The sequence below is a fragment of the Cebus imitator genome, unplaced genomic scaffold, assembly GCF_001604975.1.
Source record: "Cebus imitator isolate Cc_AM_T3 unplaced genomic scaffold, Cebus_imitator-1.0 Scaffold117, whole genome shotgun sequence".
NCBI lineage: Eukaryota > Metazoa > Chordata > Mammalia > Primates > Cebidae > Cebus > Cebus imitator.
The window spans coordinates 3,548,937-3,573,073 of NW_016107432.1; the positions used below are offsets into that span (position 1 = coordinate 3,548,937).

The 24,137-nt window shown below is 57.3% G+C and overlaps 1 protein-coding gene across 3 annotated transcripts in view; it reads right to left on the reverse strand.

Annotated features, from left to right (window-relative positions):
- The window catches only part of FAM53A (family with sequence similarity 53 member A), a 26,244-nt gene extending 5,266 nt beyond the window's left edge, over positions 1-20,978 (reverse strand). Inside the window, exons 1-4 of one of the 3 annotated variants that reach the window (XM_017538985.2) lie at positions 20,889-20,978; positions 14,873-15,109; positions 10,246-10,300; positions 7,754-8,496 (exon numbers count right to left, since the gene is read on the reverse strand). In XM_017538985.2, coding sequence (XP_017394474.1) covers positions 7,754-8,496; positions 10,246-10,300; positions 14,873-14,947 — 873 coding nt within the window. In that variant the 5' untranslated portion in view covers positions 14,948-15,109; positions 20,889-20,978. Of the gene's footprint in view, positions 1-7,753; positions 8,497-10,245; positions 10,301-14,872; positions 15,116-20,014; positions 20,162-20,888 lie in introns of those variants that run through there. The other 2 variants (XM_037742169.1, XM_017538984.2) reach the window with 2 other exon arrangements.
- Between the last annotated feature and the right edge of the window lie 3,159 nt (positions 20,979-24,137).

Genomic DNA, 24,137 nt, shown 5'->3' on the forward strand with positions numbered 1-24,137 from the left:
TACTTGGGAGGCTGAGGCAGAAGAATCGTTGAACCCAGGAGGCGGAGGTTGCGGTGAGCCGATCTCGCACCATTGCACTCCAGCCTGGGCAACAAGAGCGAAACTCCGTCTCAAAAAAAAAGCCAGCAAGCCAGAGACCAAAGATCCTCCCTGTCTCCCAGCCCTCCACACAGAGGCAGGAGGGGGACTTTCTACCCCAACCGTGCAGCTGCTGATGGCACTGGCTCCTCACCCCAAGGGGCATGGGGCGGCTGGTGCCCCTCCGGATGTGTGGAGTGAGCACCCAGCAGCATGCCCCCTGCCCAGCACTCGCCTCTGCCACCTCACTCACCACCTCTGACCACCCTGAGCGTGGCTCCTGGAGAGAAGGTCTGAGAGCACAAGCAAGAAAAATCAGCAGCTACAAATTCCAAATTTCCAGTCTGTGTTGTCTCAGACTCTCCGTGTTCCTGATGGTCCCTGCTACGGTTTGGTCCCTTCAAATCTCTACCGTGGCGTTGGGAGGCAGGGCCTTCTGGGAAGCGATCGGGTCCTGTGGGCCTGCACGGGACATTAGAGCCTTGTAAAGGGCTACAGGGAACCAGCTCAGTCCTCTGTGTCCTCCGTGTCCTCCACCAGGTGAGGACACAGCAACAGAGGCCGACTTGGAGGCAGAGACCAGGCTCTCACCAGATACCAGACTTACTGGGGCCTGGGTCTTGGGCTCCCAGCCTCCAGAACTCTGAGAAATATATTTCTATTATTTAGAAATGGCCTAGTCTGGGGTATTTTGTTACAGCAGCACAAACCAAGTCAGTCAGTCCTTTCCTTGGTACCAGGAGCTGCTCTAAGCTTTTGGCTTTTCAGTTTTCACACAGGGAGCATGAAGAAAATGGCTCAGCAGGTGCAGGAGGGACGCCCATGGAGGCACCATCTGCTCAATAAACCCAAGACCTCCAAACACACAGCGGCCTGACAGTGTCAACACAGCCACATACACCTCCAGCTTGGCCTTAGGTTTCTGACCCCCGAGGTAACTGCTGACCCTGAAGCTGACTGCCATTCTGAAGAACTCCTCAGGTTCCAGATGACCCTGCTGCAGGACCACACAGGGGGCTGTTTCCGTCTCTGCAGCAGCCTCAGTCTCTCCAGAGACGGCTGAGCATCTTCTCTACGCGGCAAAAGCTTTCGAAACCCTAAAAGCACATGCTTTTACAGAAACCAGCAGCTGCTCCCACACTCTGCTGGAACCATAACTGATGTGCATATTTTCAATGGTCATATTTTAATTTCAACTTTGAAATGCAGCTTTGCCAATAAAAGCAGAAAACGCAGCTTCACCAATAAAAGCCAGGTGCAGTGGCTCACGCCTGAAATCCCAGAACTTTGGGAGGCCAAAATGGGTGGATCACCTGAGGTTAGAAGTTCGAGACCAGCCTGGCCAACAAGGTGAAACCCCGTCTCTACTAAAAATACAAAAAATTAGCCAGGCACGGTGGCGGATGCCTGTAATCCCAACTACTCCAGAGGGTGAGGCAGGAAAATCACTTGAACCTGGGAGGCAGAGGTTGCAGTGAGCCAAGATTGCACTACTGCACTCCAGCCTGGGCAATGACAGCGAGACTCTTCCTCAAAAAAAAAAAAAAAAAGCAGAAAATCCTCAATGTTTTCCTGTGAAAACATGCAACAGCTGCAAGAGCAAGGCAGGGAAGGTGGTACCCCACACCCTGCTCAGTCAGATAGCAGCCCCCCGACAACTGCAGTGGCCGTGTGAGCATAGACTCAGACCAGAGGGAGGGGGTGGCAGGAGAGGGACAATCACCGAACTGTCCCAGTGTAAGCCCCAACGCAGGAGCCCTGAAGGGCAAGCCCAGCCACAGACCACACAACACATGCCAGGGACGCCGACTGGAGCTGGGCCGCATGCGAGTCCTGCCAGGTGAGAGCACTGCACAGAAGAGGTGCAGGTGTGAGTGAGTGTGAGTGTGCACAGAAGCGCGGCGGTGAGTGTGCAGTGGGTACATGTGTCCACCCAGAGCAAGGACTGATTGTCTGCAACACACAATTAGAAAAGTTGTTGAGGACAATCAGAGCATTTATTTTTGGCCCTGAGGTGGAGAGGAGCTTGACACAAACGGGAACTGGCAAACACGCTGTAATCCCCCAGCACTTTGGGAGGTGAGGCAGGACATTGGCTTGAACCCAGGAGTTTGAAACCAACCTCGGCCAGTGAGGCTCTGTCTCTAAAAAAAAAATTAAGAAAATCAGCTGGGCACAGGGGTGTGCACCTGTGGTTCCAGCTACTCAGGAGGCTGAGGTGGGAGGATCGCTTAGGCCCAGGAGATGGAGGCTGCAGTGAGCTGATTATGCCACTACAGTCCAGTCTCGGCAACAAAGAGAAAGAGATCCTGTCTCAAAAAAACAAAATGAAAACAGGAACTGACAGGTAACCTAGGCTGGGAGCCACCTATTCACCAAAGGTGCCGCAGGTTCATGTGGGTGTGGGCACAGGCTAGGGGCAGGTGGCTGTGGGCGCAGGCTGGGGGTGGATGGGAGCGGGCAAGGGCCAGGGGCGGGTGGGGGTGGATGCAGGCAGGGGACAGATGGGGGGGGTGGTACAGGCAGGGGGCCGGTGAGGGTGAGTACGGGCAGGGGATGGGTTCGGGGTGGGAGTGGGCAGGGTGCGGGTGGCACAGGCAGGGGGCAGGTGGGGGTAAGTGCTGGCAGGGGGCGGGTGGGGATGGGCTCAGGCAGGGGGCAGCTGGGGGGTGGGCTCAAGCCGGGGACAGGCAGGGGTGGGTGAAGACTGATTGGCTGACAGGGAGAGGGGTGCATAGGTGGCAGATGAGGAACATGGAAAAAGGTGGGGGCCCATTTTCAAGTGGGATAAGCGAAGAGCTGAAATGAGGGACAAACAGGCAGCCCTGGGCCCTTGGGATTCCTGGAGTGGTCCTCCGCAGCCGAAGCCCGCAGGGCTCTGCGTTTGCAGACGTGGCCCCTGAAGATACTGCCTGTCTCTTCACGGGCTTTGCTGACATTTGACGAGGCCCCCTGCCCCATAAGCCTGCTTTTTACCAGAAAGTGATGAGTACTGTCACATTGACAACACTCATGGGCAAGCAGAAGGAAGCGGCTAAATTTAAGGCAGGGCACACTGCAGGGCGAGCAGGTATCACCCAGCACTCCATGAAGCAAATAAACGAAAAGCTCTGATTTCATGTGGAGCTGAGTCCCGGGAGCGGAGTGGGGTATGCAGCACCCACACTGCTCTAGCTCATTAAGAAAGTCACTAAAGAAAACGGGACAAGCTGGGCGAGGCGGCTCACACCTGTAATCCCAGCACTTTGGGAAGCAGAGGCGGGTGGATCACCCGAGGCCAAGAGTTGGAGACCAGGCTGGCCAATACAGTGAAACCCCATCTCTACTAAAAATACAAAAATTAGCCAGTCATGGTGGTGGGCGCCTATAATCCCAGCCACTTGGGAGGCTGAGGCAGGAGAATCTCTGGAACCTGGGAGGCAGAGGTTGCTGTGAGCCGAGATCACACCACTGCACTCCAGCCTGGGTGACAAGAGCAAAACTCCATGAAAGAGAGCAAGAGAGAGAGAGAGAGAGAACAAGAGCGCAAGCAAAAAGAAAACAGCTGTGTGCACATCACCAACAACGAGCAGAAAACGGGAGTTTCCGCCCTCACAGGGCAGCGCACTGACTCCCAATCACGAGACATCAGGGCCTTCCTTAAAATACCAAACTCTAGTGATTTTGCACACACACACAAAGTCACTGTTAACGAATGTGTACCCACGCTTACCGTGTAACACCACACCTCCGCCTGGCCCTCTGTACCCGCCTCTCCGCTCTGTAAGCACGCCACCTGTCTGTGACCAACCAAACTCTAGCACAAGCGCCGGGGAGACACGAGAGCCAACATTAACAACACCACCCTTCCACAAGCACTGTTCCTGACCGCACTCCTTACGGAGAAGAGAGGTTTTGAAATCACTCCCTTCAAAAAGTGAAGCCCGATCCTCCTCCCACTGAGTAGGGGCTGGGCAGAGTCAAGGACCAGACAAAACCTCGGCTGGTAAGGATCAGGTCACACAGGGCTCTGTGGGACCCACTCGAGCCCACTGGGGTCACGCACTATGGGAAATCCAGCTGCCACATTGTGAACACGCTCAGGCTGCCCCTCAGAGAGGTCCACGTGGCAAAGAACTAAGGCCTCCTGCCAAAAGCCACGTGGGTGAACTTGCCCAACCTGGGCAAAAAGAGCGAAACTCTGTCTCCAAAAAAAAAAGATTTTCAGCAGGTCCTGCAGCCCTGGTCAAGCCTCCAGGTAACCAGTTTGGCTGACTGCAGTCCCAGGGAGGCCTTAGCAGAGCCTCCCCACTGGCCTCCCAGATCCCTGAGGCGACACGGGCCCAGCGTTTGACCATGAGGCGGCACGGGCCGGTGTTTGACCCTGAGGCGACACAGGCCCGGCGTTTGACCGTGAGGCAGCATGGGCATGGTTTGGGTTTTGGCTTCTTGTTTTGTTTTTCTTTTTGTTTTGAGACACAGTCTTGCTGTCATCCAGGCTGGAATGCAGTGACGTGATCTCAGCTCACTGCAACCTCCAACTTCGAGGTTCAAGCGATTCTCCTGCCAAGTCCCACGTGGCTGGGACTACAGGCGCACACCACCACGTCCAGCTAATTTTTGTATTTTTGTAGAGACAGGGTTTCACCATGTTGGCCAGGCTGGTCTCCAACTTCTGACCTCAAGTGACCTGCCCGTCTCGGCCTCCCAAAGTGCTGGGATTACAGGTGTGAGCCACTGTGCCCGTCCGGTCTGGTTTTGTTTTTAACACAGACGTGGAGTTTTAAGCCTGCCTGGTCTCAGGTTTGCTTGTCCGAGGAGAGGACTAGGACAGCGCTCATTGCAGAGAGTTCACTCTGCCAGTGGTATCAAGACTGAGGGTGGGCCGGGCCCGGGGGCTCACACCTGTAACCCCGCACCTCAGGAGGCCAAAGCAGGTGGACCGCCTGAGGCCAGGAGTTCAAGAGCAGACTGGACAACATGATGAAACCCCATCTCTAATAAAAATATAAAAATTAGCTGGGATAGTGGCGAGCACCTGCAATCTCAACTACTCGAGAGGCTGAGGGAGGAGAATCGCTTGAATCCGGGAGGCAGAAGTTGTAGTGAGCCGAGACTGTACAGTTGAATTCCAGCCTGGGCAAAAAGAATGAAATTCCATCTCAAAAAAAAGATTGAGGGTGACAAATTAGAGGCAACAAAGCCACTAGGATGATGTCTCAGTAGCCAAGGAGGGTGTGAAGGCCTGGGGCAGAAGAACCGGGGTCAAGAGGAAGGAGGACTCAATCAGAGAAACACCGAGGGGACGGGACAGCAGCCTGGGCGGTCAGTGCTCATGTGGACAGGGACAGGCCAGCTCAGCAAGGGGCCCAAAGCTGGGGCTATGGGGATCTGACGGATGGATGCCCCGCGCAGCCCCAGTCCTGGGGTCAAGGCTCCAGTTCCCGCACAGCAGGGGTTTCTCCTCCCAGAGAGAAACCAGCACTCACCTATGTACCAGACACACACACTACAGAGATCACACATCACACACGTCACATATACGCCACACACACACACCACACAACTATACACAGACTACACCACACACAGATCACACATCACACACACCACCCACTCCACACACACCACACACACACCACATACCATACATCACACATACCACACACTACCACACAGACCACATACCACACACCACACATAGATGTCACACACACCACACATCACATCTACCACATACACACCACATATCACATACCACACACACACATCACAGATGCCCCACACCACACGCACACGATACCCCACATACATACCACACACACATACGACACACATACACATCATACACACCACAGCACATACCACACCCAGAGCATACACCACATGTGCCCACACACATACACACACACCACACACCACACGGCATTGGATGGCAGCCCTGACCTCCTCTCATCTGTCTCCCCCACACACCACATACCCCGGATGCCCACAAGCCCTGGTCCTGGGTCTGGAGAGTCCTTGCCTCTACCCACACCTCATACTCTGCCGGGGGTACCCCATCTCCAGATTGAGCCCCATGCAGCTTCTCCCAAGGGTCCTCGATCACCACTCACCCACCCCCTTGGTCAGTCTGCCCCCCAGGGCAACTGAGAAACCTAGGGTTGTCTCGAGGGCGTGCTGATGTTGTCCGGTCATCAATAGCCCCTGGCACCATCCCTTCCCCACCCAGCAACATGCAGAGCCTGCAGCTCCCTCCTCTGCTCCTGTCCCTCCTGATCCCAACAGGTCCTGACACCCTTGCCGTGCACACCCAAAGCCCTGGCAAGCAGGAACAGCCTGGTGTGTCCAAAGCTCACCACCAGCTTTCCAGCATGTGCTGGCTTCCCCAGGTCAGCCCATCTCATAGCAAAAGATGAGAGGCTTCTTCTCTAAACCCTGCTCTCTGCAGAAAAGTTTCATAGCAGGGAAGTCTGGGTTTTCAACTCACCTCAAGCCCCCAGGAAGAATCATCTGGAGAATCCACTGATCAGAAAAGGCCATGCTCATGGCGCCCTTGGCGTGACCAAGCACCAGCGTCCTGGAGGACCCTGGGAATCCCCCCGGCATGCCAGCCACACTGTTCTCTCTAAGCTGTAGCCAGGTTGAGGAGGACCTGGGTCATCTGTGCCCCTTCTCCAGTCCCCACAGGATGCCCAGGCCCAGCCCACCAGAGTAAAACTGCACAGCACACATCTGAGGGACAGATGCCCCACTCACACCCTGTGCACAGCTCCACCACATCCATGGCCCTCAGAGGGAGGGCATGGGCAGGCCTGTGGCCCGGAGGATGGGCCTGGGGGCAAGAGGTCGGGGGCTGCCAAGGCCACAGGTTACTGAAGAGAGAGACTGACACTGATCCCGTCCCACCTCAGCCACAGCCCCATTCAGGCCTGGTTTGCACTCAAGAGTTGGCATCAAAAAGTCCTGTTAATTCCTGCCCAAAGCTCCCTGAGCGCTGCCAGGGTCCCAGAGGTCTCTGAGCACACGGAGGTGAACACACCCCCTTAGTAACACAGAGCAAGACCTCGGGACACCTCCTCAGTCCTATCTCCTTCCTGAACTCTGTGCCAAGCACGGCCTGTGATGGGGGTGGGTGTGGGCAGGTGGGCGGCACTGAGAATCTTCAGGTGGGTGCAGGCTCTCTCACACATCCTGACAGTTTCTGCAGGAGGTGCCTGTGGAGTTCCGAGGTGCACAGGCGCTGCTGGGCTCTGAGCTGCAGCATGGGCACCCACTGCCTCTCACAAGAGAGGACCCCAGGCTCTGCCTCGAATGGGGCTCCCAGGATAGCCTCTCACTTCCTGAGACATCACCCCAGAAAAAGCTGGGGGGCTCCCCAGCAGCTGAGGTAGGTGGCTCAGCTAGGCCAGAAACGCACAGATCTGCTCCTGCTGCTTCCCCCAGGCCACACCCCACGAGCCTAACGGGCCACCCTGGGCCTGTGTGGGGCTCTGCCTCTGAGGGACAGGTGGGACGACCTGGGTGCTCTGATCACTCCAACCCACTCTGAACGGCTCTCCTCACTCCTTTCTTCCCAGTCCAGAGGAGGCCAGCCAGATGGTAGCAGCCACATCCCAGGGAATCGGCCAGCCTTACCCCAGCACTGTCGTTCAGACCTGCCCTCCCTGAGCCCTCAGAAACAAGAAAGTCTCACCCGTGTCATTTTCAGGAAGTCCAAAGATGGGCGCGTCCACCTAGCGTCCTCCTCGCGCCTCCGTTTGCGCCGGCTCCTCTTCCCACTGAGCACACATGGCTGTGAGCGGCAGCGGAGCAGCCCGCGGGGCCGGCCCAGCTCAGGGGTGGACGTGGGGCTGCTGCTGGCCGAGGGCAGGGGGGTGCCCGCGCCTGCGAGTTGCTCCTGTGAGAGGGACAGGCGGCGCCTCACGGAGAGCAAGCAGGGCTCTGTGGAACACCAAGGTGGACCTGAGCCTACACTGCCCTCGCTGCTGTCCACGAAGCCGCTGCTGGCAGACGACGGCCGGGGCGTGGCAGATAAGGTGGGGCTGGCCAACCACAGGGTACTCCTCAGCAGAACGGCACCCGGGCTTCCCTGCAGCGTGGCGCTCCCACCACTGTTGCACCGCCTCTTGGAGACTGGAGTCCAGACCTTGGAGCCACCGGGGCGCCAGGGGGACCGGCAGCGCACCAGCTCCTCAGGTTCTGACAGGGACCGGCAATGACGCTTGGTGGGCGGCGCCGTGGACGGCCCTGTGCCTTCACTGGGGTCTACGGTGCTGACTGCACCCAGGCCCGCACCTAGGCCCGGGGACTCTGGCCGCCACTGGAGACCCATGGTGTGCGCAGCAGACAGGCCCGGCAGGAAGGAGAAATCAGGGCCCACGGCTGCCTGGCTCCCGACAGGCCGTCCTCCACCTAAGACCTTCCAGGGACTCTGGTCTACAGAAAAGACACAAAGAGGCAGGGGAAGAGAAAGGTGAGCCACAGGGCAGGCCCAGCCTCTTCCCACTGCATGGGGCAACAGCCATCCTGGCAAACTGCCCAGCAGAGCCGTCAAGGGTACAGCCATTGCCATCACCCCAGGCATGCTTCTCAGAGATGTCCATGGCGCAAAGTGGGCATCAGCCCCACCTGCCCTCACCAGGTTGGCTGCGGGACTTGGCTCACTTTTTAAGGGGATGCTGTGTCTGAAAGAGGTGTCAGCCTCCTGGCCAGTGCCTCCCTGAAAACAATCACGAGGCTCTGCTCTCCCAACCGCTTTGCTAAAACTTTCTTCCTACATTTTCAAAACACTTCCCTCCCTCTGCGGCCACGCATCTCACGAGTGTGGGCTTCCCCGGCCAGGACCCCCCAGAGCCTCTTCTTAAAGCAGCTCAGGTCCCATGGGCAACAGAGGGTCCCACCTGTGGCCAGGGTCTCCAGGGAATCTGAGCCCCAGAAACTCCTCGCAAACCTCAGAGCCACCAGGCCCAGGACTCAAGCCCCTCCTCAGCCTCACATCCCCCACAGCTGTCCCGGGGCCGCCCGCCTGATGTGCTCCCCAGCCCCGCTGCCACTGCCTGCTCATCCCATCACTGCTGGTTGGGAGAAGCCTTGAGAGCAAGGCCAGGTGCGTGGGCCTGGCATGGAGTCGGCCTGGGCAGGGGCTTGTGGACCCCTAGGACACCCCCACTGGTTTGTGCAGTTGCCATCCAGCTAAGGAACCTGGAGTGGAGGCTGTAAGACCCGCCTTTGGGGAAAGGCCCTGGGGTGACCCTGGGGTGGCAAGGGGAGCTATGGGAGTTGTGGGGAGGAGGCAGAGAGGTGGAGGCGGGGAGAGCGCCCAGGTGAGGTGTGTGGGAAGCCCTGCGGGGCTCTGAGCCAGGATGAAGGTGGCTGGTCTGGCCTTGTGTGCAGGATGAACCCCAGGAGGCTGAGGTGAGGACATCACAGCACAGGCCGGGCAGGGGGTGGGGCTCAGGCCAGTTAGGGCCTCACACCTCCTACTCCCATCTATTCATCAAAGAGTCTGGTAAAACACCTTCACTTTGGTAATACGGCACTCAGCAAGGTGAGCCTCCTAACGGATCCCTGCAAAGGCCCGCTCTAGGTGACAGAGGGCACTGGGCACTGTCACAACCTGGATGAACAGGGCCAACAGAGGGTGAGGCCCCAGAACCTTTGCTGGAGAAGGAGCTAGGACCCCACAGTTACCCAGATAGTGAACACCAGCCCCCACACTCCGGGTACCTGCTCTCCATCAATGAAAGCCCCACCTGCAGGTGAGCCAGGCACAGCCACGTCCCCCATGGTATGGACAGCAGGTGTGCCGCCCAGTGTGCCACAGCACCCCCCAGCTAACACTGATGCCGTGCCAGCCACACTGTCTTATTCTTTTAGTGGCCACAGGGTGGGCCTTGCACCTTCCAGCAAGGGCGTAGCAGGCCCCTGGGCCCCACCAGCTGAGGAGGGAGAGGCCTGGCTGGGCTCGCACCCTATACAGGCTGTCCTGCTCACAGACTACTCCTGACCACTGGCCTAGCCGTGGGAGGGCGGCAGCAGGCACCATCCATGCCCCAGTGTAGGGCACGTGAATGCTTTCCTTGGCTTCTGAAGATCAGGCTCATGTTCTGCGTCCAGGACCCTCCCAGCCCAGGAGCCTGGCTCAACCCTGCTCAGGCCTCCGGCCACAGCTCCTAAAACACTCACCATGGAGCTCCAAAGGAAAGAGACGACCACTCTTGCTCAGGGTTTCAGCAGAATACTGAAAGTGACGGAGAAGAGACGTTTCAATACTGCTACTGACATGTGAGAATTCAGCAATAACATCCCTGCGTTCTCATCACTGCAGCACGTTCTATTTTCCCCACGTTTTCTTTCTAGTTATTAAAATAAAATGCGCTAGTCATGGTGGCTCATGCCTGTAATTCCAGCACTTTGGGAGGCTGAGGTGGGTGGATCACCTGAAGTCAGGAGTTCGAGACCAGCCTGACCAACATGGAGAAACCCTGTCTCTACTAAAAATACAAAATTAGCTGGGCATGGTGTCATGTGCCTGTAATCCCAGCTACTTGGGAGGCTGGGGCAGGAGAACTGCTTGAACCTGGGAGGTGGAAGTTGCAGTGAGCCAGTATCAGGCCATTGAACTCCAGCCTGGGCAATAAGAGTGAAACTCCATCTCAAAAAATAAAATAAAAAGCACAGTTTTATTAAGACCTAACAAAATTCAACTGTGTAAATGGATATTTTTTAACTTTTTTTCTTTATAAAAGTGCTCTAACACTAAACGGACGTTTTTATTCCAAGTCACAGGCATGCGTCCTGTGGCTGCTCCTGAAGCTCAGGCACTCCTGCCGTTGGGCGGTCCTTGTGGCAGCCGTCTTTGCAAACCTCACCGACTTACTTTTCAGCAAGCGCTTCAGCCAAGACCCAAGCAACCCTTCCCACTTGCAACAGCTTAGACACAGGACAGGAGCCCCTCAGCCAGGCTCTGTAGTGTGGCACTGGTCTGGGGGATGTCCAGAGGGCAGGATCTCCTCCCTCAAAGCAGGAAAGCCACTGGGCATGGTGGGAGCTTGAGGGTCTGCAGGGAGGCAATAAGGGAAACACCACAGGGCTCCCTTCCCTGCCCCATGCAGTGCCAGGGAGTTGCTTGGCAAGTCATGGCTTGGAGCCCACTCTGTGTCTGCTTTCACACACTCTCCCATGCAGGCAGGGCGCAGGGCCCTGCAAAGGATGGGGCACAGGAGGGGGTCCTGATGGGCCCCCAGCAAGCTCCCTAACCTCCCAGAGCCTCCTGGTCTGTGAGAATATGGAAGGCCACCTGTGCAGAGGACATGGCTGTCCTGCAGGGTCTGGGCACAGCAGCCCCTCTGCTTCTCTGCCACACCTCAGAACCTCTCAGTTACCACCTAAGTCCCCAGCATTGCCCCCTGTGATAACATTTCCAAACATGATAAAATTAAAAGGAAATCCTTCATTGCTTCCCATAAAGGGAATGAAAGTTGGGTCTGTAACCCCAAAAAAAGACACCCATCCACAGACAGGCTGCCTACACATGGGGTCCCACCTCAGCCAGCACGGTGGTGTGGAGCTGTGAACGCCTGGCCACACCACGGGAACCAGATGACCTCCAGGTTCACCCACCCTGGGGAAATGAGGAGAGGTGGCTCTGCTAGAGATTCACGCCACAGACCCTTGTTGCTGTAGATCCTCCCAGGCCTGGGCCTCCCCTAGCAAGCACCATGACCTCACTCTCTTCCTGCTCCACACAGCAGCCCTCCCCCAGGGCCACATGAACAGCACCCAGCCCCATACTGCCGCGGAGAGACGTCCAGCAAGGAAAGAACCTTCCCAGACAGGGACAAACGCCCAGCAAGGAAAGGACTTTCCAGCCGGGGACAAACATCCAGCAAGGAAAGGACCTTCTCTTCAGGCAAGACGGCCCCCACAGGCAGCTCGAAGGAGCCACAGGCCTGCACGGTGGCTCAGAACCTCTCAGTTACCCCAATGTGACCACCTCTGTGCAAAGACACACCAGGGGCAGCAGCTACTCCCAGTGGTGCTGGCCATGGGGGACACGGGTATAGCAGGCAAACAGAGCCGGGGTCCCCGGGAGCCAGGACAGGCCGGACAGCCAGGTCCCACAGGCTCAGGCGGGGACTTACCAAAAACACTTATTCCTCACAGTCCTGGAGGCAGGAAGTCCAAGTCAAGGGACTGGCAGATTCAGCGTCTGGTAAAGCCATCTCCTGGTTCACAGATGGCCCTTCCCCTTGTATCTATGCATGGTCGAAGGGGCTGGCTTCCTCTCTGGGGCCTCTTTCTTAAGGGCACTTAATTCCATTAACAAGGGCACTGCCGCCACGACCACTAACAGAGCCAGCCGAGTCAGCAGGAGCAGAAGCAGGCTGTGACGGGACCCTCATGACCACTCACCCTGCAGGAGTCCCAGGCTCCTGTCCTAAGGCCAAGGCTGACCAAGGAGCTGCCCATGCTGCCTTCGGTCAGTGGACAAATGCTCCATAAAGGGATGAAGAATGGGAGACAGGGAGGAGGCAAAGGCTGAAGAGCTACCTACTAAGGACTGCTCACAAGCCAAGAGCAGTACACCCAAGTGACAAATCTGCACCTGTACCTCCATATCTAAAATAAAAGCTAAAAAAAAAGAGAGGTGAAGAGCGGTCACCTAAAGCGCAGAGGACGTGGAGGTCTGTGGGTCACCCCACACCAGGACATCTGTGCAGACACCTCCCAGGCCCAGCAGGCATGCTGCGCAGCCACCTCCCTGGAAAGCCGCCCACACCCTGGCTGACGTCCACTTCCCAAAAATGTCCTCAGAGGCACGCAGCCATCTGATAGACATGTGCTGCTTTGGTCTTGGTTACAGACTCCTTAAAAATGTTTTCTCTTTTTTTTTTTTTTTGAGACTGAGTTTCCCTCTTGTTGCCAAGGATGGAGTGTAATGACACGATCTCGGCTCACTGCAACCTCTGCCTCTCAGGTTCAAGTGATTCTCCTGCCTCAGCCTCCCAAGTAGCTGGGATTACAGGCATGAGCCGCCGCACCTGGCCCTAAAAATGTTTTCTCAATTAGCCAGGTGTAGTGGTGGGTGCCTATAGTCCCAGTTACTGGGGAGGTTGAGGCAAGAGAATCACTTGAACCCAGGAGGCAGAGGGTGCAGTGAGCTGAGATTGTGCCACTGCACTCCAGCGTCGGTGACAGAGTGGACTCTGTCTCTAAATAAATAAATAAATAAATAGTTTTCTCCATTTAATCATAAAAGAAAAAATGGGGCCGAGTGCAGTGTCTCACACCTGTAATCCCAACACTTTGGGAGGCCAAGGCGGGCGGATCACTGAAAGCCAGGAGCTCACGACCAGCCTGGCCAATATGGAGAAATCCCACCTCTACTAAAAATACAAAATTTACGCAGGGCGCAGTGGCTCACACCTGTAATCCCAGCACTTTGGGAGGCCAAAGCAGGCAGATCACGAAGTCGAGAATTCAAGACCAGCCTGACCAACATCATGAAACCCTATCTCTACTAAAAATACAAAAATAAGTGCCTGTAATCCCAGCTACTCAGGAGGCTGAGGCAGGAGAATCACTTGAACCCGGGAGGCGGAGGTTGCAGTAAGCCGAGATCACACAATTGCACTCCATCCTGGGTGACAGAGCAAGACTCCATCTCCAAAACTAAATAAATAAATGCAAAAATTTAGCCAGGTGTGGTGGGTACCTATAATTCCAGCTACTCAGGAGGCCGAGGCACGAGAATCACTTGAACCCACGAGGCGGAGGTTACAGTGAGCTGAGATGGTGCAACTACAGTCCAATGTGGACAACAGAGCAGGACTCTGTTTCCAGAAAAAAAAAGAAAAAGAAAAAAGAAAAGATGGGAACCAGCCACGATATCTGGAAAGAACACAGCTTTGCAGCCAGCAAGTCTCTGAGACACCAGGCAAGCACTACCTTCCCCGCCTCAGCCACCTCCCACACGTGGCCTGACAGCTGGAAAGGTACTGACTGCAGGACACAGCCAGCACTGCGACAGTCACCTCGGTCACAGTGGCCCTGAGCACCAGGCCCCACAAGCAGTGCCTGCAAAGGTTCGGGGCACATGCCACCTCCCACAGCCCAACATCCACACTCGCCCGCTCTCAGGAGCAGTGGCTTCAGCTTGGACCCTCAGACTCTCACTGGAACCCCCTGAGGTGAAGACGGGTCACACGAACCCAGTCCAGAGGCCTGAGACTTCACAGCTTTCCCATTGCCCTCTCATTTCCATAACTTGCAAGAGGTTACAAATGCAGCATGCCCATGCCTCCAGAGCCACACCGAAGCCAGGCCCAGGACAGGCAGGCACTCCAAGAACCCCTGCTGGCTCTGAGGCCCTGGCAAGACCCTCCAGGCTAGACATCAGCCATCTCCTTCTGCATCCGCCGTCTAACCAGGGCGGGGAGCCCTGCAGGTGCCACATCCGAAGTCCATTCACCACGGCTGCAGGAAAATCAACCCACCTGTAGGAATTCCAAACCCAAAGAAGCTAACCTGGTGATGAAATCCAAAACAGAGGCTCCCTTGGCAGGGGGGCTAGGAGGGAAGGGACAGGGAGTCCGTTGGGGATGCGTGCTGCTGCTTGACTGGATGGTAACAGGCACACCTGCACTTGGGGCTCTGGGGCCCACATGTGTACCAGACACCCCCATCCGTGGCCAGCAGAGCCCCCAAGCCCCTGAGAACTTAGCCCTGGCCTCCACCTCCCAGTGTGGCCATTCCCCTGTGACAGCATGGGGGAGCAGCACCCAGCCTCAAGCCACCCACAGCTGCTTACCGGGCCAGCCTCGGCCTTACAGGTGAGGTCATCCAGGCTCTGGCTCTGCAGCTTCTCCGTGATGAGTGTGACCATGGTCGGAGCCCTGTGTCCTCCGTTCACACCAACAGGCACTGAAGTCCTGGAACATCAGACTTGAGAAGGCCCCGGCATTGCTAGGTCTGAACCAAATCTCAAGGTCATGTCTCCACTTTACTGATGAACGGTCCACACCCACAGGCTCTTCAGGATTTGTGTCTGTTTCTCAAAAGAGAGAAATCACGCAAAACCATTTCCTTGATGTCGCTGTTACGTGCCGAGTCCCGGTGTATAAAGTATTTCTGAAATCCCGCCTCACACCCTCCCTCCCATTTTCAAAACTACCATGCGAGTTCTGTTCTGGAAAATCTAATCACAGTGGTCTTCTGGTTAAAGGCAAAGGCATGTTAGACCCACCCTCCGGAAGCCTCCACTGAAAAAAGGCCACCCCAGGCCCCTGCTCCAAAAGAGAAAACAGGACGGGAGACAATGGCAAGGACATCTGGAAGCTGGGAAGCTGCTAGAAAGCCAATATCAAGCCAGGAATGCAGAAACCCTGACTACCCACCCCCTTCTGCTCCAAGTGGCCAAACACCACCCCCACCCCCACACCAGCCAGCTGGGCAAGCGCTCTGCAATGAAGCTGGGGCACAGGGAGCCTGCCAGGGTCTGCACCCGGCCTACTGACAGCAAGGGGCCGGCTGAGGAAGAGCAAGGACTCGGGGTCTTTCAGGCCCTGAGCGCTCCAGCCCCAGGCATGGGCAGCCCCAACTATACTGCAGGCAGAGGCTGCAGGGCAGCCCTGGGGCTGCTCCCAACAGACACTAACTGGCCAAGGCACCCAGCAAGGTGGCCCTGTGCCTAGCGTGTCCCCACCTGCCCCAGCTTCGACCCTTCTCAGGGTCCCACTGTTGGGTGTGACAGCTGCCAAGGCCACCTAGTTCAGACCCAACAGAGGCCAAAACAGACGAGCGGGGGCAACCAGGCAAAACCAGCAAGATGGACGAGAGCACCAGGGGGAAGGGGAGACCTTCTCTGGCAGCAGCCTCTGCACTCAGAGTGACAGTGCACCTCCGTGAAGACCAGGACACCCTTAAAAAGGAACTCCAGGCCGGGCGCGGTGGCTCAAGCCTGTAATCCCAGCACTTTGGGAGGCCGAGGCGGGTGGATCACGAGGTCAAGAGATCAAGACCATCCCGGTCAACACGGTGAAACCCCGTCTCTACTAAAAATACAAAAAATTAGCTGGGCATGGTGGCGCGTGCCTGTAATCCCGGCTACTCAGGAAGCTGAGGCAGGAGAATTGCCTGAACCCAGGAGGCGGAGGTTGCGGTGAGCCGAGATATCGCGCCATTGCACTCCAGCCTGGGTAACGAGAGCGAAACTCCATCTCAAAAAAAAAAAAGGAACTCCAGAGAAAAAGAAAAGTGCCTGGTAGTGAAGACAGCAGTGACGGCACCTGCACACAACCTCCAGGGTGTTCTTCCTCAGCTGCTGCCTGGCTCTGGCTTCCAGCCCGTCTCCTGGGGCCCACGGGCTGCCCTCGGCAAGGACGCCAAAGCCTAGGCTGTACCTCCACCAACAAAGGCAACCCTGCTGGCCAGGCTGGTCTCAAACTCCTGACCCTGTGATCCGCCCTCCTCAGCCTCCCAAATTGCTGGGATTATAGGCCAGAGCCACCGCGCCTGGCTAAAAAACATTTTCAACATTCCCAGTACACTGGTGAAAAATATCTGTTTGCTTCGTTCCTCAAACCCAGGTGAGGTGCTCGTGGCAGCACCACTCACGAGCATCTGCCCCAAAAGCCTGCCATGTGGGAGCCACATGAGCCATCCCATCAGAAGGACTGCCCAGCCATGAAAGCCACACTAGGAAGGCAGGCAGCATCCAAGTTCATGGCACCGGCCAGTAAAGTAAGAGGCCAGAGGAGACTCACAGGCACATTTCTGCCAGTGCTGACAAGGTTTCAACACGGTTAATACCCGCATTCCATGCTTAAAATGTACATATACACCTGCTCTCAACAGGAACCAACAGGCATCTCCCCAGAACCCAAAAGCCAGCATCTTCCTGAACAAGGGGCAGGGAAAAGGCGCCACCACCAACACAACAGCTACATGCACAGCGGGCCACCTGGCCTGGCTCGAGGCCTTCCCGTCAGCAGGTACAGCCCTGAGGCTGCCAGGCCCAGAGGACTGGGCGATCAAACCCAGGCACAGGTCCTGACAGGCGCCACCACCCATGGGGCTGCTCCCAGCCAAGGGACACAGCACATCAGCTAAAGGCTGTGCCTGTCTGGCTCACTGGATCTGAAATTGCACGCTCAGCGCTGACCACTCCCACCACCCTTGGCAGCCACCATCACCTCCAGCCCACAGCCAAGAACCCTGGACTCCAAGAGGGGTGCTGTGCGCCAGGCCAGGGCCAGCCGGGCCCACTGTGATGCCTCAGAAGGTCTCTCCGCAGCAGGGGCTCCATTCAAACTGTCTCAAACTAAGGAGCACAGATCAGAGCCAGCCACACTGCATACCCAATACTGGCCCAATGTCAGCTGGGGAAAAGCCACAGCAACTGGGGTGCCAGCTCACGGCCAGGGCCCAGACTCACCTCCGTCCCAGCTTCAGAGCCCTCATAGGATGGGGCTCTATGGCTGACAAGCTGGCCTCCCTCCCTAATCCCACCACCCACTCCTGCAAGGAAAGGGGCCAGCTTCCTTCAACCATGCACCACGAGGGGCTTGCTCACCTGCCCTCTGAAACCTCCTGGTCACACAAAGCACACATATAACCCTAGAAAGTCGACAGCAGCCACAATACAACTTGAAAAAATAAGAACTCAGATTTTATTTTAAAAATAGGCCTCACTGGCCGGGCGCGGTGGCTCAAGCCTGTAATCCCAGCACTTTGGGAGGCCGAGGCGGGTGGATCACGAGGTCAAGAGATCGAGACCATCCTGGTCAACATGGTGAAACCCCGTCTCTACTAAAAATACAAAAAAATAGCTGGGCATGGTGGCGCGTGCCTGTAATCCCAGCTACTCAGGAGGCTGAGGCAGGAGAATTGCCTGAACCCAGGAGGCGGAGGCTGCAGTGAGCCGAGATCGCACCACTGCACTCCAGCCTGGCAACAGAGCAAGACTCTGTCAAAAACAAACAGGCCTCACACTCATAGTCTGTGTAGAAATGGTAAAAGGGACTGATTTCAGGGCTGGGGAAAAGAAAAGAGTTGGAACCCGTCAAGGTACAGGAAGTGAGGATGGCTCCCCAGCAGCCTACAGGTAACACAGAGCAAAGTGAGTGGCTGCAAACGCAGGAACCCGGGAACCCACGGACCCAGGAACCCACAGACCCAGGAACCCAGGAAATCCCACAGATCCAGGAGCCCACAAACCCAGGAACTCATGAACCCATGGACCCACTGACCCAGGAACCCACATCCTTAGGAACCCATGGACCCAGGAACCCAAGGACCCAAGAACTCACAGACCCAGGGACCCAGGAACACACGAACCCAGGGACCCAAGAACCCACAGACCCAGGGACCCAGCAACCCAGGAACCCATGGCCCCACGGACCCACGGACCCAGGAACCCACGAACCCAGGTGAGGTGGGCGTGGCAGGAAAGCACCTCCTCACAGGGCAGTGGGGAGCCACTAGTGGGTACACAGGGAATGAGGAAAGTGCTTTAAAACCACCACCTGACCAACACCCCAACACAACAGTCTCAGGCCAGATGCATCCATGCTGCTGGATGTGTGAAGAACGCATGGCGAGAAACTGCACTCACAGCCTCAAAGTAACCCAGCGATCAAGGTGAACACCCCCAAAAGCCTCCTGTGGGAGGCCCAGGACACAGACACAGAAACCTGGATTTTCTTTTTTTTTTTTTTTTTTATTGAGACGGAGTTTTGCTCTTGTTACCCAGGCTGGAGTGCAGTGGCGCGATCTCCGCTCACCGGAACCTCCGCTTCCCAGGTTCAAGCAATTCTCCTGCCACAGCCCCCTGAGCAGCTGGGACTACAGGCGTGCGCCACCGTACCCAGCTATGAAACCTGGATTTTCTTTCTTTTCGAGACAGAATCTCACCCTGTCACCCAGGCTGGAGTGCAGTGGTGTGATCTCGGCTCACTGCAACCTCCACCTCCTGGATTCAAGCAATTCTACTTCCTCAGCCTCCCAAGTAGCTGGGATTACAGACATGTGCCACCACACTCGGCTTTTTTATTTGTACTAAAAACAGGGTTTCGCCATGCTGGCCAGGCTGGTCTCAAACTCCTGACCCTGTGATCCACCCTCCTCAGCCTCCCAAAGTGCTGGGATTATAGGCCCAAGCCACCGCGCCCGGCTAAAAAAACATTTTCAATGTTCCCAGTGCACTGGTGAAAAAATACCTGTTCGCTTCGTTCTTTTATCTACCCACTAAAATGTGTCCTCTCTGAGATTAGAGCCTCTTCCTACTTCTGCTTCCTGTGCACATCACTGCATGTGAGCAAGTACCTCCATAACTAGAAAGGCCTCCATGCATCCGCTAAAAACAAAGAAAAAATTACTTTGGCATTCTCACTTACACACTTCAAGTAGCAAGAGACACGTTCTGTGGACCCCAAGTCCAACCTAAGTCAAAGAAATGCAAGGATCCATCCACAGGGGCTGAACCATTACCACGGTCTCGGCCAGGGCGACCCTCAAAGTGGCAACACAGAACACAGCAGAAGGACAAAGCTGCAGAACCGAGCTCCAAGGCCAAGGGACAGCACGGGGCCTCATCTATCAAGCCACAGAAGGCTTGGTGCCCAGCGTACAAAGAGGACTCAAGGAGGGGGACAATGGCGCGGGCCAGGGAGACTAGAACTGTCTGGAAGAACTACCACCTAGTTTCCCTGCGCTAACCCAATTTAATTAAAAGCCACTGTTTCCAAACAATGTCGATTTCCGCTCTGGGGTAACATTCAAGAGCTTCGAATGAACCAAAACCGGTTCCCAGCCTCCTGCCTTCAGGCTGCAAGGCTGCACCTCCCTTCTCGCACCCACTCTGATGACGGATGCGCTCGGGCGACAGTAGGGTCTTTAAAGCAGCATCAGTAAGTTCAGGTTAAATTTCTGAAATCGTGTGAAACGGAAGCACATTCTTTTCGTTTTTGTTTCTGAGACCAGTCAAGTGTAGCAGCGACGGGGGAAAGATGGAACAGGGAGCTGGATCTGCAACGGAGGTCAGCAGCCACGGAGGCAGCCCGCTCCCTGGCACCGGCCGCAAACGCATCCCGGGTGAAAAGTTCTCAGTGCTGGGAGGTCCTCACGGGCGCGCCAAGGGTGAGTGCGCTTTGAGTTTAAAACGAAGTGCTTTAAAGTTATGGAAGCCCGGCTTCAAACAAGAGGCACCGAGGATGCCGTGCGAAAACTCACGAGGCCACTCACGGGCTGCGCGGGAACCGGGGCTCCGCGACCGCGCTCCGACCGAGGAAAAGGCCCCTCCAGAGCGGGCGGCAGCGGGGCGCGGGGTGCGGGGCGGGGGCGCGGGGTGCGGGGCGGGGGCGCGGGGCGTGGGCGCGGGGTGCGGGGCGGGGGCGCGGGGCGTGGGCGCGGGGTGCGGGGTGCGGGCGGGCACCGGCGCCCCGCACACCGGAGGCTCGAGGCCGCTCACACCCTCCAGGCCACGCAGAAAAAGCGGCCTCGGAGTCCGCCCAAGTCCCCTCCTCGGGTCTCCGGGCACGTCCGGCCTCCCGCGGCCGGGTCCCTCTCGGGACGCCCCAAGGCCCCGTTTACCGCTGCGACGCCCGCCTCTCGCGACACCGAACCACGGCGCGCCGCCACCAGGCCGGGCCTCGCCTCGTGCGGGGAAGTCGCCCGGACCCGGGCGCGCACGGCGGGGGCTCGGGCCCGGCGGGGTCGTCCACGCACCCGGCCCGGAGCGCAGGGCCCCGCGCCCTCCGCGTGCCGCGGGAAACACTCGCAGCCGCCGCGCTGAGGCATGGGCGGCGCGCTCCGCCCGGGCTCGGTACCTGAGCGCGGCCGCGGGCCGGCAGAGCGGCAGGAGGGCCGACCGCCCAGGCCCCACCGAGGGCGACGCGCCTCAGCCCCGGCGGAACAAAACCGCGGCCGCCGCCCCACCCCCTCCGGCCGCCGCCCCGCCCCCTCCGGCCGCCCTCATTGGCCGCCCGCGCCCCGCCGCCGCCGCGAGCCCGTCCGTCAGCCGCCGCCGCCTCCACGCCGGCCTTCGGCCGCGCCGCGCCGGCAGAGGGGGCGGGGCCTCTGGGCGTCCCGCCTCCGCACCGCCCGCCGGGGCCGCCGTGCGCCCTCTGCGCCGGTCTGGCCCCGCCCCCGGGCCGACGCCCCGCCCCCTGCGCGCGTGCGTGCCCTGCGCTCAGCGGCGTCTTGCGGCCCCGGAAGGAAAGAACGCGGCGGCGGCGACCTGAGGCGACGGGGCTGGACGCGCAGCGGGGAGGTTGCGGCCGGCGCTAGCCGTGGCTCTGGCCGTTGTCCCGCCCAGGGCGCGCGGTCTCGGAGCCCGAGGCTCGCCGCCGCCGCCTTCCCCCCTGCCGTAGGCCGGTTGTGTGGCCGTGGGCAGGTCGCTCGCCTTCTGGGGTCTCACTTCTGCACCTGCACAGCGTGACGGGCAGGGCGGTGTGAATTAGACCTTCGCGCGTGGGCACCCAGGGCGGACCCCGCTGCAGGGCTCCTTCCGGCCACGGGTGGGGTCGGGCCTCGTTCCGCCTCAGCGCAGCTGGCCCGGGGGACTGGACTCCTGGGGGTCCCTGAGGATGAGCAGCCTGCACAGAGGGTGGCGGCCGCTGAAGGAGGCCGCCCCCGCCCTCGGGGTTTCCAGCAAACTTCCAGGAGAGGGACCCTTTCCTCCCCCTTCAGCCTCCCGTGCTGGGGCTCGGGTGTCCTGGGTGAGATGAGCTGCCTGACCCAGGGCGGGCCTCCGATGGGTGGGCTGGCCCTCGGCTGGGGGGATAGCAGCTGACTCTGATTCCACCGAGGTAGGGCGGGGTTTGTTTCAGGCCAGGTGGCTTGTCAAAGGTGCAGGAGAAAAATGCTCCCCACCCCTGGAGGGGGGGCCGGGCAGTCCAGTGCCTCCCCAGGTGCGTCCTCAAGCCCTGAGGGTTTGGTGGGGGTGGTGAGAAGGGGTGGTCTGACGGGAGGAGGAGCTACCGGTGTCCCTTGGCCACCGTGGGACTTGATGGCCGGGTCCCACAGTGGACACTGAGAGCAGACAGATGCCTGGAGGCCGGCTAGTTCTGAGAATAGGCGATGGGTGAGGCCCCAAGGCACCCCTGGGGCTGGATGTTGAGGAAGGCAACCGGGCTCCCAGGGGTCAGGCTGGGGCCTCCAACAGGTTCTGGGCCTGGTAAGCTGGTCCTGTGCAGGCTGGGAAGCCAGGCCAGCTGACGCCAGGATGGGCTGGAGCCACCCTCACCTGTCCAGAAGAGCGGGAGTCCCAGCAGTGCTGGGGAGTGATAAGGGCTGGGCAGGCGTCCGGGCCATTCTCTCTGCTGGGGTCGGGTGATCCCCACCTCCAGCAGTCAGTCTGTGCTGGCCCAAGGACAAGTGGCTTTGTGACCTGGACCAGAACAGAAAATGGCTAGAACAGGATGAGGGCACCTGTGCCCGGGGCAGGGGCTCTGCCCATGGCAGACCTTTCTGAGCTGGGTTTCCATCCTGGCCTCTCTGGACCTGAGATAACCACCTGAAATCACAAAGGTCAAAGCTGTGTCCCTGGTTCAGTTATATCTACTTGCCCCTCTCAGCCTGTATTTGGATAATTATTAAGGCCTTTTAGTGGATTAAGAAATAGAGTTGGCCAGATGCAGTGGCTCATGCTTCCAGTCCTAGCTCTTTGGGAGGCTGAGGCAGGTGGATCACCTGTCAGGAGTTCAAGACCAGCCTAGTCAACATAGCAAAACACCATCCCTACTAAAAATACAAAAATTACAGGGCACGGTGGCTCACACCTGTAATGCCAGTACCTTGGGAGGTTGAGGCAGGTGGATCGTGAGGTCAGCAGTTGGAGACCAGCCTGACCAACGTGGTGAAACTTCGTCTCTACTAAAAATACAAAAATTAGCAGGGCATGGTGGTGCATGCCTGTAATCCCAGCAAACTGGGAGGCTGAGGCAGGAGAATCACTTGAACCTGGGAGGCAGAGGTTGCAGTGAGCCAAGATCAAGCTGCTGCACCCTCGCCTGGGTGACAGAGTGAGACTCCATCTCAAAAAAGTAAAATTAAATAAAATGGATTTCATGGCTGGGAGCGGTGGCTCACGCCTGTAATCCCAGAACTTTGGGAGGCCGAGTCAGGTGGATCACCTGAAGTTGGGAGTTGGAGACCAGCCTGACCAACGTGGAGAAACCTCGTCTCTACTAAAAATACAAAATTAGCCAGGTGTGGTGGCACATGCCTATAATCCCAGCTACTTGGGAGGCTGAGGCAGGAGAATCGCTTGAACCCAGGAGGCAGAGGTTGTGGTGAGCTGAGATAGTGCCATTGCACTCCAGCCTGGGAAATGAGGGAAAATCCATCTCAAAAAAAAAAGAAAATGGGAATGGGTGTTTTTTTATACAGTCTGACAATCTCTGACTCTTAATTAGAGTATTTAAACCATTTATATTTAATGTGATTATCAATATAGTTGATTACCACCTTGTTTTTTGTTTTTTGTTTGAGACCAAGTCTTACTCTGTTGCCAGGCTGGAGTGCGGTGGCTCACCACAATCTCTGCCTCCCAGAGGCTCACCACAATTCTCCTGCCTCAGCCTCTTGAGTAGCTGGGACTACAGGTGCCCGCCACTACGCCTGGCTAATTTTTGTATTTTTAGTAGAGAAGGGGTTTCACCATGTTGGCCAGGATGGTTTCGATCTCTTGACCTCGTGATCCACCTGCCTCAGCCTCCCAAAGTGCTGGGATTACAGGCATGAGCCACCGCACTGGCCTCACCTTTCTGTTTTCTGTTTTTCCATGTATCCTATCTCTCCTTTGTCCCTTGCTTGCTTGTTTCCAGTGTTCTGGATTGTTTTGTTTTGTTTTGAGACAGAGTTTCTCTCTGAAACCCAGGCTGAAGTGCAGTGGCACGATCTCGGCTCAGTGCAACCTCTGCCTCCCAGGTTCAAATGATTCTTGTGCCTCAGCCTCCTCAGTAGCTGAGATTACAGGCATGTGCCACCACGCCTGGCTTTTTTTGTTCATTCGTTTGTATTTTCGCTTTTTTTGTACTTTTGTAATTTTTTTTTTTTTTTTTTTTTTTTTTTTT